Genomic DNA, 17,959 nt, shown 5'->3' with positions numbered 1-17,959 from the left:
TCATTGCCCAACTTCTGCATCCAGTGGTGAGCATAAAGGAATGTTACCATTACCAAAGTTCTATAATGACAGATGTTGCATCATATGTACGTAGGCTGCTGCCATATTGACTGGCAGGGCTTTCTGAGGAATGTAGCACAACTAATATTTTTGTTGTTGTTGCATTGCAGGAATGTTAAACTTATGGTTTAAACTCTCCAAGTCTCCAAACTCTTAACTAATTTGCATATCAAATGTAAATGAAATTTAAGCTTATGCAGGTCTCCTAACTCTTGTTTATATCAGATTAAACAATCTAATAAAATATCCTGGCATTGTCCCATGATTTTGATTTGTCCACCTTCTTTCATGTCTTATTTGTACTTATATGTTCTGTTGTGTATATCTATTTATTTTCTATTTTACTTCCTTCTATGTGTACCTGGGCCCGATGAAAATCAGTTTGTCAAAACTAAATCGGGCTATCCAGGAGTCAATATTATAAATAAACAATAATAGATACCTCATAGCTTCATTATTGTCCATAAATAAAGCTGCAAAATACACTTGACTTTTGCCCTCACGATTTGATGTTGATGTGTTTTTGGCACGGACAATTCTGATACTTGATTCAGCTATCCATAAGACTGAGTGATACTAGTATCTATTAGACAGCAAACAACTGCATAGTAAGGACAATCCAGGCCAGGGTTGTAGCCAGCCTGAAATCATTTTCCGTCTCCGCGATTTTGAATGCAAATTCTATCAAAGGCGCAACGTTCCTAGGGGGATCTGGGGACATGCTCCCTCAAAAAATTTAGACCCTTTAAACGCTATTTCTTGCTTTTTAAGATGTATGTTTGAAATGCTGTATTCCTATGTAAATTTTGCTGGTAGACTAAGCAGTTCAACGGCAGTTTCTGTTCTGGTGAAAACTTTCATTTTTTTATATCTTATTCCAGCAGCAGGATAATCAAATGACGGATAGTGAGTGAGTGAGCTTTAATATCAACTTTTGCCTGTCCCCGAGGATGGAATGGGTAAGAAATTTTCCATCCCCAGCCGAAAAATTCAACAGATGGAAGGACGGGTGCTAGCTGCAACCCTGGTCCAATCAGTGGTCATCTTGGTGCTCTTCCCGCTCCTGAGATGACACCCATCGCTTCATCACCACCTCCTGAACTCTGAACCTGGAGATGCAGCTGGGAGAGGTTTGCTCCTCCTCAGTCATGTCTGCTGGTCTCACCACAAAACACAGCACAACCTCCTGTAGGCAGGACAGCACAACAACAGGGACTGTCAGGATACAGACAAAGTCATAAAAACTCAATTGTGACAAAGATTTAGCCAGATTTATTTGCGATATGAAACCAAATGTGCCCTGCACTTCACCTGCCAGTGATGATGCAGGCAGCCACCCACAATCTTACTACACGATTCTCATCACTTCATGAGAACAGTCTACTGTAACATACACAGAGACTGTATGTACTGACACAACATTTAATTACAGTTAGAATAGTTTAACAGCAAAAAAAGTCTAATGTGAAGCATTGCACAAATCTTTGAAAAGTTGTCAACATTGAATGTGACAGTTTGTACATGGGATATGTACATCAGGTACAGGTACATGTACCAGGTACAAAGGTTGCCTTCAGACTGGTCACAGGAACTCCTGCTGCACACTCTCAACCTGACATACCTACCTACCTACCTACCTAGTCCCTTGACCTGACATACATGACGAGAAAATCCAACTACTACTACAGGCTCTCAGTCTTCCCTCATTCCATCAGGGAGTGGAATGAACTTGAGCCTGGTATGGCGGAGGTGGGGACTGATCGATGAACTAGCAAAGACCTTGCTGCATTGAGTTGTCCTTGTATATGCAAAAAATACATTATACTTACACATACACGAAATTTCATGTCTCATGCCTTTATGTAGTTACTATGTTTCCGTATTGTCTTATCCTATCCTTGTTATTTGCATTGAAGTACAGTGTCGACACAATTTGATGTCCCAGTACATTGGACAAAGGACGCTACCTGTACCTAGATGAGTTTTACGGTACTGCACCAGTACTGGGTACTGGTGCACATCCCTAGTTTATGTACCCACACACTACAGACACTGACATCCTATGCTACATGTATATCACTCGTTCTCATTGAAATGTCGAAAATGGCATTTTTCTGGTCGCAAAAATAAATCGGCTTTATTTTCAGTGAAAACTACCTGGTTCTTTAGGAAGATTCCTCTTTCAACCATAGCCAAAAAATGGCAACTTATTACTTTCGGTCCCATTGGTAATGCATTACAGGGCATGTAACAAACGTTACCGGTAACGTTTGTTGACTTAACGCTGTTTTCTTCTAAAGGACTCACCTTATTGACTACATCATTTAGGTATAAGTGGATCTCCCAAGGGACATTTGAAAAGTGGGCAGCTTTTTTTACACCAGGTCAGATAGAAAGCTTAGACAGCATCGAACAATGGTAACGTTTGGTACAGACATTTCTGTACAACATTTTGTTGAGCAAGGTGGGATACAAATAGCAGTCAACAACCCTTTCTTGTTTCTTTAGGAAGCCAGAAAAACTGTACAGCGTCACAAAAACGGTCATTTCTAGTCTTATACGTGGATAATATAACCGTGGCAACCATCGTACTCGTGGTGGTAACATTACATCCAGATCCAAGGCACGGCTATGGGTACAAGAGTGGCCCCATCCTACGCCAATATATTCATGGGGAACTTCGAAGAACGACATGTTTACAAAAGAACCCCAAGACCATGGATATGGTGGAGGTACATCGATGACATCTTCGCAGTCTGGACAAGATCAGAGGAAGAATTAAAGGCCTTCATCCAGGACCTTAACGAAGCCCACAGGACAATTAAGTTCACAGTGGAAACATCCAAAACCTCGATCAACTTCCTAGACGTCACCGTCATCATTTCGGAGGGGGAAATTACAACAGACCTCTACACCAAACCGACAGATAAGCACCAGTACCTACTCAGAAACTCTTCCCATCCCAAACACTGCAAGCAGGGGATTCCCTACGGTCAGTTCCTACGTCTAAGACGCATCTGCTCAAGCACACCCAGATTCAAGGAAAAGGCTGCAGAATTCCGGCAACACTTCCAGCAAAGGGGCTATGAAGAAGCCCTACTGGACGACGCCATCACGCGTGCACAAGAACGCCCCCGCGAAGACACACTGAAGGAAAAGGGGCCGACACCACCACAAGAACGTACAGTCCTGGTCACCACATACAGTCCACACCTTCCGCCACTACAAACCATCATCAGAAAATACTGGCACCTTCTGCAACTCTCCACAAGAACCAAGGACATATTCAAAGATTCACCACTGTTTGCCTATCGCCGCAACAAAAACATAAAGGATCTCCTAGTAAGAGCCCAGATCCCGAAGGAGGACAAGAACTTCCTGAAAAAATTCACTCCTTCGGGGTCCTTCCGTGCGGAAGAAACAAGTGCTCCACTTGTACCCACATCAAGAAGATCAACTACTTCACAAGCCACCGCACGGGAGAGCGTCATCTCATCAGGAACCACATCAATTGCCAAAGCAGAAACATCGTCTATCTCATCCAATGCAAGAAATGCGGGCTACAATATGTGGGCGAGACCAAACAAACATTGGCCAATAGACTGAACGGCCATCGATCATCCATCAACACGAAGAAGGACACTCCGGTATCAGCCCACTTCAACCTCACAGATCACAACCTTGCAGACCTTGAAGTTCTTGGAATCGAAAAACTACGCTACACAGGACATGAAGACACCACAAGACAACGCCGCCTGCAACGGGAGTCCTACTGGATTCATCAACTCAGAACACTACATCCAGAGGGCCTGAACCAGGAGTCCTTAGAGATCACCAGGGTTTGAAGAGCAGCATCTCGTCGTGACCGTCACCCAATGAACACTCAATCGCCACATTAGCCGGTCACTAGCATCCTACCATCCACATGGAACGGATCCGAGACGCGACAGACTCCACCTGAGGACAACTCTACAAAGGACGACTGGGGCCAACTCCTCTCCACACGGCAAGCTAAGACCACAGCATATTTACTATTGTCTCTTTTGTAATAGTCACAGCCATGTATGCATAGACAAGTCTTGTTTTTACCTCTGTACAAGTGCTCATAGTTAGCCGTACCGCACTCCATGTCTGTATCTCCCGCCTAACGGATGATGTCATAGAACAAAGGGCATAGGGCACTAAATGTAACCTGATTGGCCAGTAGAACAATCGTCTATGAGACGAACTACCTTATTGGTCAGGAGAACAATGGACTACGCTCAGAGCGCCCTGACCTGACTAGACATAGGCTCTGATTGGCCAAATCTAGTTAGTGCAAAACGATATGCTGTAAGCTGATTGGCCACTGAACCCAATACTCTGATTGGCCATACAGCCAGTGCAAGATGACATCCCATAAGCTGATTGGCCGGGAGAACAATGGACCACGCTCTGATTGGCCAGATCTATCCAGTGCATAACGATATCCTGTAAGCTGATTGGCCATTGAACCCTATACTCTGATTGGCCACATAGCTAGTGCAATATGATATCCTGTAATCTGATTGGCTATCCCCTGCCCTAACTGCTCAGGGCACCCTGCCCTAACTAGAGTAGAAGCTATAAAAGCCAGTGCGGTACCACTCTCTTGTCATTCTGATGAAGACTTTTGATTAAAAGGTCGAAACCGGTAAACCGTTGTGTCTCAGCCGTCATCCTTCTGACGCCTTATCGACCGTGGTGGTAACGTTTGTTACCGAATCTGGCGACAGGCATAAACCACCTCACACAGCCTCCAAGATCAGTGACAGGAGCGATCTGAGGTGATCGGGCAGAGGGCCTTGGTTGCTGGTTTCACCTGCCGAACAATCATTCTAAACCTTCTAAGCCATCGACCAATACGAATGTTGTGGTGCATCTGTTGTAAAATATTACAGGGGTTGTGGTAAAATGAAGGAACCAGTGATGTTGTCTATAATTTGCTCCATATCAAGGCGTAAAGTCAGGCGACAGCATTTCGACATTTAAATGAGAACGAGCCATATATCTGGCCCTGGATGGGAGAGGGAAGAGAATTCACCTTGCCGACATGCTGTGTGATTCTGTCCATCCCTGCCAGCAGCAGCCAGGACCGGCAGCAGGACAGACCAGGGGAAGGCTTCAGGCTGTCTCCACTCACTGTCTGCACCACTACAGAGTAGCTGGAATGGTAGAAACTGGGCCCTTTCCAGTACAAAACTGCAGACAAGAAAAAAAAGGAGAGCATAAAAATTATGAAGAAGGTCGACTGATCAGTCCTCAAAACAAGAGGTGCAAAAATTTTACAGTAAATGCATTTAAGTTTGCAGGGATTTACTTTTGTAGTACCGGGAAAATGGAGTGTTCGCAGCGGTTTTGAATTTGCGGTAGCGCCATCCCACGAACTTAAATGCATTTACAGTACTGTACTGTCCTCACATAGTGTAATGGAAAACCTGGCGCCTAGTCAGAAAAAACTTACTGTTTACTCAGCAAGGGTCTTACAAATGGACAAAACAGTCCGCTTTTGACTTTGACAGTTCTGGCGTGACCAATTGTCACTGTAACCGAATCTACCCTCTGAATACGTAGTGTAGCTACACTTTTCTACCATGGTGCTTTACAGTAGGTTGTATGGAGAGATGAATATATGAGAACTAAAAAAAATGCTGCACTCCTATGTCTTCACCTTGGCAAGGACCTCAAACATTCATTATCTAAGTACTTTGACAATGTTATACTACGTACATGTAGCGAAAAGGGGGTGCCATAAGTGGCGCTAGTAGAAGACAGGAGGAAAATGGTCACGGTGGCTTTGAGTTCACCGTGAAGCAGTCACAGAGAAAACTGCAAACATTAAACCACCGCAAAAGCTCCTGCATTTAGTGTATAGTCACAAATACATGATGCAGAAACAAACAGACAATATTTTGGAACATGCACTTATTGTATGTGTATTACGCAATTAGTGCTTCAAATGATATTTCACACCATATGGCATAAGCAGTAATGGTAACCAACTTTTACTGGGTATATCATGGATGTATGTGTGTATGTATCTGTCCTCATCAGAGTATCATTTCAAAACAAACTCAACCCTTCACTACACAGCATCCTGTCTTAATCCTGATGTGTCTTCTCTAAATGTACCAAAGCCTTTTATTAATGTCCTCCAAATCTCAAATCACTGTGATCATTGCTTTGCAAGTGATGCCCTTTTCAAAATTAGAAACATATGACTATGAGAGAGAAGGAAAAAAATATGCACAACAGAGCTGAGACCTAATCTGTGTGGGTCAAATTTACTAGTAGGGCGCTCCTTCATTTGTTGGCATGACAAACGACAAGAACAGACCCACATGACCCACAGGTCTCCCTTCATTTTTTTCCTGTCACCTATATGTACGTACTGATTTTCAGATCTGGTTTACTGGTACACATGTACTTGTAGTGCTGGACTCTGTAGCTAGGAAGTTGTACTCACCCCAGGGTGCTCCATACTTGACACCAGCCCGAGGAACCCAGCCTTTACTGCGCAGGTAGTGGTACACGATGTAGTTGGGGAGGAAGTTGTGCTGGGTCTGGGTGAAGGACTGCCACATGTCCGTCAGTGTCATTAGGCAGCCAGACTCGTCAACAACACTCAAACACCCGAGACCATAGCTCAGGAAAAATGCCTCCTCCAGACTCAACTGCAAGGACTCTCCCACTCTGAGGTAAAACAAGATTCACCCTCTGATGTTCCTGTTTCCAATAAGTCAAACTGCTTGGGCTTTACAATACAGCAGATGACTTAGACCGCTACAGTTACTTATCATCTGCTTTATCATAACTCATCACAAACCAGGGTGAATGAGATACATTCTTCAGAAAAAAAGACATGAACCTTTTCCTTTTTCCTGTAAGCAACTTCAGTTGATGGTACCTTATAGCAATACATTAAAATAATTGAATACTAAGAATTTGCGAAAAAGTGTTTTCGAAGTAAGACAAAATACTATGTACAAGTTTACTGCTGTCATATTTGGAAAAAAGAGGCTCATTTGAATTTGAAAATAATGGCTGATATCTATGAATCATGTACCATCTTACCTGTTTTGGTCTAATGTGCCACTGATATGGTATTTTTGACTGGCACAATCTTTAGGTATCACACCCTTGTTTTCCTGACCAGGCAGACTGTTCCTCAGCCCAGCGTCTGAGTGACCTGTCTCTGTCTCACACTTCTGTTCACAGCCACTGATGAAGACAGGTTTCCTCCCAGCAAAATAGTTATGGGAATGCTCTCTCTGTGATGTTGATTGTTTGGGAGTAGAAAATGACAGCACACTTGTAGCCTCTGGTTCTTCCCTGACCGGTGAGGATGACTGACCAGACTGTCCAGACTGTCCGTGCATTGTCCAACAACTGCTGTCCCCTCCCTCCCAGTCCTGTGTGACAGGAGTCTGGGAATGTTCTGTTCTATAATGATCTGTGCCATTTGGATCATTCCATAGTGCATCGACCTGTTCCAGTTGTCCAGGCTGCAAGGTTCCTCCCTCCATGCCATCGTCAGCTGTAGATGTCTCCTCAACTCTGTGGTACAGTTAAATCTGTTTTCAGGCTGATCAGTCATGATATAGTGATTAATGTTAATTAATGTTAAAAATAATGAGGAAAGTTGTAAATTGTTACTGTTGACTTTTTTTTATAGAAAAATAGCATGCAGCAAATAAGCATATACACCACCTGTTGGGCCAGAAAAAGACACTGGAAATAATGACAAAAACTCAATTTTGTTAATTGTACAGTTAAACTAAAAGTTATTCTTTTAAAGATAGTTTTATCTAATGTACAGTAACTGATATTACCTTGCCCTTTTCCTAGACTGGAACAAAGTTGAGGATAATGGCAGCTGAAGATGCGATGGTTGCCTCTTCTCTTGGTTGAATGTATCTGTGACAGGGCCACACTTGGACATTGTACCCTTCCCAAAGAAACCATTGGTGTAAAGCATGGTCATCTCTTTGAGATCAGTGACCACGACACAGTCTCCCAGGAATCTCCCTATACAAAGAAATGATGTCTTAATGTAAAGCTCGCAAAGCTCTAAAGTACATTACCACAGATATAAAGAATATCCCACAAGACGATAAAACTAATTTCTCTGTAAAATTAATTTAACTGTAAACTATGAATGCCAGTCTTCGTGATGATCCTTCAAATGTCTTGAAGTGACAGCTGTGAGGCTGGTTAGCCAGTAAATTTTGGTTGTGATATTTAGGAATATTTCATGGAGGTATGAGGTCTCCAAACTCTTGTTGTTGTATTGAGGTCACAAGGTGCTGATTCTGCCATTAGACACTTAAGTTAGATTTAGCACCATCCGGCCTCTGGCTGCAGGAAGAGCAGCTGGTCCACCTAATAACAATAACAACAAGAGTCCGTAGGACACAAACCTCTGTGAAGTAATTATTTATTCATTTAATTATCTAATTACATTTGTAATTTATTTAATTGTTAATTAGCCATTAACTTAATTCAATTAGCCAGCGAAAGGGCATGTCACCCCGTAAGGGGCGGTATAACCCCGTCGTGTGTAAACATGTGCGAACATGTGTGATCACGTCGACCGATGATGATGGTGATGATGATTTAAATTCACTTCAAATTCAAGTTAACTAAATCAACGGCAGTTCATATTAATATGTTAGCATTTTAATCCGTAACTTATCATCACCAATCTGTCAGTAAAAACTTTAAATTCTAGTGTTTTACAAAACCAGTGATGTGTACAACATAAAACCCTGTGATTTTGATCTCTGAAAGATTGCATGTTGTAGTTAACAAGTTATCAATTTTCCTGATATTTTCTTGCCGTTAATGAAGCCATGAGAGGGAGGGCAGCGGTCATACTTTTGAGGATTCCTTCCTCAAGACTTCACATCACACATTCATTATCACAGCGTGGTGTCCAAACAGCCCGCCCGTCATTGTGACATGCTTTATCCATCAATTCTGTGGGCAATCTGGCAGTCTCGCAATGTTTACTGCCAGAACCTTGCACATCATCAGTAGGTAGGAAATGCTGCACACTAAATAGAAACACTTGATGAAAACTTAGAAAGGAAAAATTTGTGATGAAATGATAAGTGAGGGGCGAGTTTGGTCAACCTATGCCATGGATGTCGCTCAGTGAAGTTCAAGGGTAACAGTGGTGGTTCAAGTAGCGCCAACCGACCATGCCAAATGCCTTTCAGGCATTTGGCTCGATCGGTTACGCTGCTAGGGTTGTGATCTAATGGCCCGGGTTCGATTCCTGGGTCAGTCAGGATATTTGTATATACTGTTTCTTTCTGTTCTACTCGCCCCTCTTGTCATTTCAGGTCACTTCCTTTAGTACTGTAAAGAATTCAGATGGTCGAGTAAGAACAGAAAGAAACTAGAGTGTAATATTAGCTATTCCAGCAAATACGAGAACAGGTTTGCGCGTGAGTAACTCATGTTAGGGAATTAACATAAAAATTAAAATCGACGTTCAAAAACACTTCTAAAGACCTGCCAAAGAAAAGACTCTTGCACTATCATGTTAGGTTGTTAGGGTTTGACGTTTGGCAAAATTATTCCATCATTGTTCTTATATAAAAAAAATTATCTACCTATGGTAAACAGTGAGATCCAAAACTACACCTTCTTGTACCTCACCATTGCATTTTTATTTCCTATTGTTACACCTGCACCTGGCACATATCCCCGATGTGTATACTAGTGTATTGACCAGAATCAAGACCTGCTTTTTCAAACAGGTAATAAGAATGAAAAGAATTACAATAATACATGTTTTTTGAAGTTATCAAATTGGAATTATATCTGTTTTAAAATAAGATATACCCGTACCTTCTAATGTTACACACAAAGTCCTAAATCTGGGGCGCAATCCTCTGGAGACAACCCAAACACTTTTTCCAGACACTGCATACGACAAGATATATTCCATTTTCAAAGTATCTGTACGATCGTTGTGACAGTGTTTCTGCTTCGTACAGAAATAATTCTTTGGTAGCACAAACTTTGACATTTGATTCAACTAGAAGCGTCCGTGATGATGAAATTGTTTTTTTTACTGCAAGCCTTAGTTGCAATAATTTTTTTGAATATCATTATGATAAGACCCTTTAACAACCCGGCCAAAAAGGACAGGTAAAGTGCATTTACCTATCGCTTCATCTCATATATCCGCTCCTCTTCGTCCCTTTGCTATGGGGATAGATATTGTGAGTCATTGTGCTACAGCGCGCATTAGAAGTTTGCAGCAGTTTTGTGGTTTGTTTAAAAAAAAATATTTACACCCCTTTTTGACAGGAGTAGAGTGGTCCTAGTTTATCTGGTAATTCTAGAGCAAACCAGCTGGGCAATAAATACCCCTGTCAAGCTGGTCAATTAGGCACCACTGTGTGCAGGGGTGAATCACTATGTACACATTAGGGATATGAAGCCAGTGGCTGCACAGATCCACAACTAGGAGAAAGAGGAACTGTGACCATCCCTGTCACCTCTGTATGATTTTAGAAAATAAGTCGAAACCAAGTAAAAAGATTTTTAAAAATAAGTCGAAAACATCCTGCATGAGTAACTTTGATATAAAACAGCATCCCCTAATCTTGTTCCCCTGTTTTGGATAACACAGATCTCGATCACCAACAGTTACTTGCCCTAATCCACACCGTGAGAAAGCCACCAGGTGCAATCCGAAGAAACAGTTGATTGACATTTGAATGACAGGTCGTGACTTACTCGATATTGCCCGGATTAAGCTTAAGGTGCCCCCAGAGAGACCCGGCGCGGGTCTGGGGGCACGTAGGGGTTACTATCTTTTCAACCCTGTAACGTAGGCATTTTTCATCCTACTACAACGAAACTTGGACACAACTTACAGAAGTATATGTACATAACAGCCATCAAGTTATATTTAAAGTTCAAAGTTTAAGGAAATAGATCTGGTCAAAGGTTTGAATAAAATTACGGCCATCACCAACAGTTACTTGCCCGTTAGAAAAACGTTTTGAAATTGCATGATGTATATAAATGGAAATATGTCATTCGAAACAAAGGAAGGTAAGAAGACTTTCGTTGGCTTTTCGTTGTCTTTGGGCTTGCTGGTATACTTAGGACTTTTGAAACAGCTCATATCACAACAAAATAGGAAATGTCAAATAATCAATAAGCTAATACATATATAAGATGTGATCTCATCCGCATGGAAATTGTCCGTTTGTCACATGGACTTTCTATATTTGTCAACCTTCACAGATATAGTCTGTTTGTATACAAACTTTGTAACATGGATATTCTACATTTGTGAAACCTCGCTGAACTTGTCTGTTTCTGACATGGTTTTTCTGACAAAGTGACATTTGTCAACCCTCACTAAAGTTGTCCGTGTTTGTGACGTGGAACTTTCTTTCCTCTGCCTCCTTGTTTCAATTGTGAAAAAAAGCGACCACAAAATCAACTGACTAAACCCTGATTTAACATTTTCTAAGTTTGTCGAGATATTTACAAAAACGGACTTTTCATGCAATACGTGTTTTCCACGTATGTTTTATACATGTTATGTAGTTGTGGCTGATAGATTTAGTATAGCAAGCGCCAGTCCCCACCACAGCCTAAGGAATGTTTGTAGAATATGTCCAAGCTTTCGAGGTTGGTGTAATTTTTTTTTTGACATTTTTTTGTCAACTTGGCAGAAACGAGGTCAGGGCAGTAGGACGCTGTCAGGAGCAGGATGATTGGTTTCGACTTATTTTCTAAAATCTTTTTACTATAAAAAAAATTCGACTTATTTTTAAAAATGTTTTTACTTGGTTTCGACTTATTTTTAAAAATGTTTTTACTTGGTTTCGATTTATTTTTAAAAATGTTTTTACTTGGTTTCGACTTATTTTTAAAAATCTTTTTACTATAAAAACTTTTGACTTATTTTTAAAAATCTTTTTACTTGGTTTCGACTTATTTGCTAAAATCTTTTTACTAACTTTCGACTTATTTTTTAAAATGTTTTTACTTGGTTTCGACTAATTTTCTAAAATCTTTTTACTTGGTTTCGACTTATTTTTTTTAATCTTTTTACTTGGTTTCGACTTATTTTTAAAAATATTTTTAGTTGGTTTCGACTTATTTTTTAAAAAATCTTTTAACTTGGTTTCGACTTATTTTTAAAAATCTTTTTACTTGGTTTCGACTTATTTTTTAAAATCTTTTCACTATAAAAAAAAATTTCGACTTATTCTTTAAAATCTTTTTACTTGGTTTCGACTAATTTTCTAGAATATTTTTAATTGGTTTCGACATATTTTTAAAAATCTTTTTACTTGGTTTCGACTTATTTTTGAAAATCTTTTTACTTGGTTTCGACCTATTTTCTAAAATCTTTTTACTAACTTTCGACTTATTTTTTAAAATCTTTTTATTATAAAAAAACTTTCGACTTATCTTTTAAAATCTTTTTACTTGGTTTCGACTAATTTTCTAAAATATTTTTAATTGGTTTCGACTTGTTTTTAAAAATCTTTTTACTATAAAAAAACTTTCGACTTATTTTTTAAAATCTTTTTACTATAAAAAAACTTTCGACTTATTTTTTAAAATCTTTTTACAAAAAAAAAACTTTCGACTTATTTAAAAAAATGTTTTTACTTGGTTTCCACTTATTTTTTAAAATCTTTTTACTATAAAAAACTTTTGACTTATTTTTCAAAATCTTTTTACCATAAAAAAAACTTTCGACTTATTTTTAAAAATCTTTTTACTTGGTTCCGATTTATTTTAAAAATGTTTTTACTTGGTTTCGACTTATTTTTAAAAATCTTTTTACTATAAAAAAATTCGATTTATTTTTAAAAATGTTATTACTTGATTTCGACTTATTTTTAAAAATCTTTTTACTTGGTTTCGACTTATTTTAAAAATGTTTTTACTTGGTTTCCACTTATTTTTTAAAATCTTTTTACTATAAAAAACTTTTGACTTATTTTTTAAAATCTTTTTACCATAAAAAAAACTTTCGACTTATTTTTAAAAATCTTTTTACTTGGTTTCGACTTATTTTTTAAAATCTTTTTACTTGGTTTCGACTTATTTTCTAAAATCTTTTTACTATAAAAAAAATTCGACTTATCTTTAAAAATGTTATTACTTGATTTCGACATATTTTTAAAAATGTTTTTACTTGGTTTCGATTTATTTTTAAAAATATTTTTACTATAAAAAAACTTTCGACTTATTTTTTTAAATCTTTTTACTATAAAAACTTTTGACTTATTTTTAAAAATCTTTTTACTTGGTTTCGACTTATTTGCTAAAATCTTTATACTAACTTTCGACTTATTTTTAAAAATCTTTTTACTTGGTTTCGACTAATTTTCTAAAATATTTTTAATTGGTTTCGACTTATTTTAAAAAAATCTTTTTACTATAAAAAAACTTTCGACTTATTTTTTAAAATCTTTTTATTTGGTTTCGACTTATTTTTAAAAATCTTTTTACTTGGTTTCGACTTATTTTTTAAAATCTTAACTATAAAAAATCTTTTTACTTGGTTTCGACTTATTTTTAAAAATCTTTTTACTCGGTTTCGACTTATTTTTAAAAATCTTTTTACTTGGTTTCGACTTATTTAAAAAAAATCTTTTTACTTGGTTTCGACTTATTTTCTAAAATATTTTTAATTGGTTTCGACATATTTTTTAAAATCTTTTTACTTACATATATGTGAATTGTGAACAAATATTCTTAACAACGTTAACTTTGTGTTCACATAACTGCTTGTGACCATCATTTTGGCAATATTTTGATGTGTTTTTAAATAACTTTCAGACAAACGGACGGCAGTCTTTGAAACCGGAAGTTGAGATTCGGCCGTAATTTTATTCAAACCTTTGACTAGATCTATTTCCTTAAATATAACTTGATGGCTGTTATGTACATATACTTCTGTAAGTTGTGTCCAAGTTTCGTTGTAGTAGGATGAAAAATGCCTACGCTACGGGGTTGAAAAGATAGTAACCCCTACGTGCCCCCAGACCCGGACCGGGTCTCTCTGGGGCACCTTAAGCTTAATCCGGACAATATCGAGTGAGTCACGACCTGTCATTCAAATGTCAATCAACTGTTTCTTCGGATTGCACCTGGTGGCTTTCTCACGGTGTGGATTTCCGGGGAGAAATCGCAGGAGTAACGTTTTTCACGTCTTCAAAGAAAGCTCGTGATTGGATTATTTCCACGTGATTCTCTCTTCTCTCTGGTTCTTTAAGTCTCGTATTGGCTGTCACTAGGATGTGGTGATACAGAAAACCGCCTTCGGGTTCGTCGTCAGCGGCAGATTTTCCCACATGAAGGTTGACAGGAGGATCGGAAAGGCCACATGCTCACGTAGCAAGACTCGAGTGCTGGAGAACTCTGGCAAATTGTCCGTCAACAACAACAACAAGACGAAGATGGAGGGGTACGCTGCATGCGTTATCGGCACACTGAAGGAGTGGAACTTTGTAAACCTGTGCAAAGCAGGAGAAATTCATAGAATGAATGCCTTCCTCGTGAGATGCATCTGCCGTTTCCTGAGAATATGGTGGAAGGAAAAATCCTGAACACACTAAGTGTTGTGCCGTGCCGGCCTCCCAAACAGTACAGCGCAGACATCGCTGGCCAGGCCACGTTCTTTGAATCTCGAAACAATCTCTACGGAGAAGTCGGGTCACTGGTAAGGTTGTCGTCCGAAGACATCTACAAAAGGGACTGGAAGGTCATCACAAGTTATCGATCCAGTTTGAAACACATACTGTCCAGAAAGCACGACTGAGAAGCAAGGAATGATTGCCTCCACCTGGCCACCGATCCTTAACTTCTCCGGCCAGGTAAGGTAACTCAACTCAGCGCCCGCCTGCTCCTACCGTCGTCATGTCGCTGGACGATCGCCCAAACAGTGGACGCTGAGTAAGTCACATCAATCTTTATATTTTTATTATCACTTGGGGGGGATTTTTCTACAAAATGATATACATGATATAAAATGATACGAGATCTCTGCCTCGAGTTTCGATCTCTGATTCGACCTTTGTTGGGAGCATCACTGTTTACCCATAATTTTGCTATTCAAAACAACGATTCCCTTCTCAAATTATGTCTTTGTCAGACATCAGACAAAGTTGTACTAGTTAGCATCGCCCCAAAATTCCATTTGTGCACAACCAGTAGCTTCGATCAAAATATGAAAAACGTTACGCACCCTGAACGCAAAATAAAAATTTAGTCTAGTACCATTGAATGATAGCTCGGTGTCTCTTGGTCATATTTAGATGAATTGTGGTCTCTTTTGGGCTAGGGCTTTTTATGGAAGTTAGACAAATGACAAATATACCCAGAATTGAAAAATAATAAATACTAGTCCAAATGACGTCAAATGTCGTGAAAATCACAAGCGGCAGAAAAAGTGTTCATTTTCTGACCCTTGAAGATTCCTGATGTGCTTGTATGACAACTGTTGATAAGGAAAGGCCTATAGTTTTACATAGTCGTTTTCAGGTATGTTTGATTCATTAATTAATGACGCTGTTGTATTGGACAACAGAAATAGTTGTAATTGATAAAAAAGAAACTTAAAACTGCACTGAAAGCTTCTGGTTGGGTTTTCTACTAACAGGTTCTAACTGTTACTCTTGATCCACTTTAAGCTCAAAAGAAAAGGCCAAATGACAATGTATTCCACTTAGAATTTTGAAGGATCATAGTAGTAGGTGCATGTTAAAAGGCTGGCTCGTTGAAAATAATAATGTATGCAAAAATGATTTATTGTTTCCAGTACACCAAGAGATTTTATCGAACATGTCCGTGACACCTATGACTAATGGCGAGTGTACGCCACCGTATTAGCCATGACCAACAAATGTGTGTTTTCTTTTAATGTGAAAATCCGAATCAAGATTGAGAGTAAGCCAGACCGATAAGTTCCATATGATGTACTAAGACAGAATAATTGTATGTGTATCGCGAGTGCCGGCCTCCCGCCTCGTCGGTATTAGAAGTCCTAACATTGACAGTCCTTGCAGTTCCAGAGCAACCTGCCAAACCCATATAAACATATAAACATATCTTGACATGAAAAGACAATGGCATGTCTAAAACAAGGGATAGAAACTGGACATTCTGCTGCGGTAAGCCAACGCATTGGTCTGTGTTTTTTTTTTCTGTAGCGACGTAATTTGATTCACGGTTAATTTGACGCTCTGGTCAGGTCTAACTATCGCAAGTCACTAAGTGTTCTAATATGTGTATTTAAAGGGTTAGTGCGTGACCACAACCGTTTTCCATTTCATAGCAAAGAAATTTCAAATGTAAATGATTTAACGAACTGTCTCCTAAAATTTTGGAACTGTCAGAACGCAGCTGCCTGTTTCAATGACAGGAAATTAAGTCGTAGCTTACTGTAAACATGTATGTCACCTAGTCTGTCCCAGTCCCCACCACAGCCTAAGGAATGCTTGTAGAATATGTCCAAGCTATCATGAATTCAAGATTGGTCTGATTTTTTTTACATGTCAACTTAGCAGAAACGAGGTCGGGGCTGTAGGATGATGTCAGGAGCAGGATTATCATGAAGAAGGGACGACGAGGAGCGGATATGAGATGAAGCGATAGGTAAATGCACTTGACCCGTTCTTTTTGGCAGAGTTGTTGAAGGGTCTTATCATAAAGAAAAGGAAAAGAACAATTTCATCATCACGGACGCTTCGACTTGAATCAAATGTCAAAGTTTGCTCCACCAAAGAATTATTTCTGTACGAAGCAGAAACACTGTCACAAAGACCGTAAAGATGCTTTGAAAATGAAATATATCTTGTCGTATGCAGTGTCTGGAAAACAGTCATCAGAGGATTGCGTCCCAGATTTAGGACATTGTGTGTAACATTAGAAGATATATCCTATTTTAAAACAGATATATTTTCAATTTGATAACTTCAAAAAACGTGTATTATTATATTTCTTATCATTCTTCTTCTTATATCTCTTATCATTTTAATTCTCCTGATTCTTATTAAAAAAACAAATCATTTTGGAATAGTTTGAATATTTCGATCGGCTAGAGCGTTCAGGTTGATGTGTGTGTGTGTGTGTGTGTCTCGACCTTTGCACAGGTCGGGCTAGAGCGATCCACACAGCTCCTACCACCGCAAGGGATGTTGCTGATGCCTATCACTGGACGACGAGCTGTATCACTGAAGGGAACGACGTCCGTGTGCAAATTGCAACGATGGGACCGAAGGTGGGGGCCGTGCAAAACCCGGAACAACGTCGCCCTACAGAACAAGGCCATGAGAAGGAAGTGCCAGACCGGAGCAGAGCCACGTACAGCCAAGCGATTGCACTGCTACAACTATCGAAAAAATGACACCAGTTAGAGAATTCATGGACTGACGTTCACGTGTTGTCTGCGTTATTTGACTTATACGAATATGTATTGTCTATTCTATCATGTGTATCAAAGAATATACATTCAAGTAGTGTAATTGACTCAGACGAAGACGGGCAAAATCAAACTAAGGGTGGATTTTCGAATGAAAACGATACAAACGTACGTAAGGTCTCATTGATGAGTTTTTAACTGCATTGGAAATAATGCAGAGATACGTGTTTTACATGGTGGCGAACATAATGCACATACTTGAAATATATTTATACCATTCTTTCTTTGTTGCGCTTATTTACCATTTATCATGTAAACAAATTCACGACAATTGCAATAGCTAATCATTCAGTCTTTTTTATGACCGAATATGCAGTTAGCACGCACCGGAGCGGGCACTTTTTAGCTACGACCGTACAACTCAGAAGACAGAACCCAGAACTGTGTGCCTCCGACCCAGAC

At 39.2% G+C, this 17,959-nt stretch overlaps 1 protein-coding gene and 1 long non-coding RNA gene across 2 annotated transcripts in view; one reads left to right on the top strand and one right to left on the bottom strand.

Moving 5' to 3' along the window:
* Nucleotides 1-414: 414 nt before the first annotated feature.
* The window catches only part of LOC118421293 (tRNA-splicing endonuclease subunit Sen2-like), a gene marked incomplete in the record, with an annotated part of 21,061 nt that continues 3,516 nt past the window's right edge, over nucleotides 415-17,959 (bottom strand). The window contains 5 exon segments of the mRNA XM_035828526.1: nucleotides 415-1,246; nucleotides 5,123-5,280; nucleotides 6,545-6,771; nucleotides 7,153-7,635; nucleotides 7,911-8,106. Coding sequence (XP_035684419.1) covers nucleotides 1,094-1,246; nucleotides 5,123-5,280; nucleotides 6,545-6,771; nucleotides 7,153-7,635; nucleotides 7,911-8,106 — 1,217 coding nt within the window.
* Nucleotides 14,166-17,732, top strand: LOC118421296. The gene is made up of 3 exons (XR_004831818.1): nucleotides 14,166-15,030; nucleotides 16,644-16,731; nucleotides 17,229-17,732. It is a non-coding gene; the product is annotated as an uncharacterized LOC118421296 (long non-coding RNA).

This window comes from Branchiostoma floridae, chromosome 8, assembly GCF_000003815.2.
Source record: "Branchiostoma floridae strain S238N-H82 chromosome 8, Bfl_VNyyK, whole genome shotgun sequence".
Classification (NCBI taxonomy): domain Eukaryota; kingdom Metazoa; phylum Chordata; class Leptocardii; order Amphioxiformes; family Branchiostomatidae; genus Branchiostoma; species Branchiostoma floridae.
This window is presented reverse-complemented; position numbering and strand designations above follow the sequence as displayed.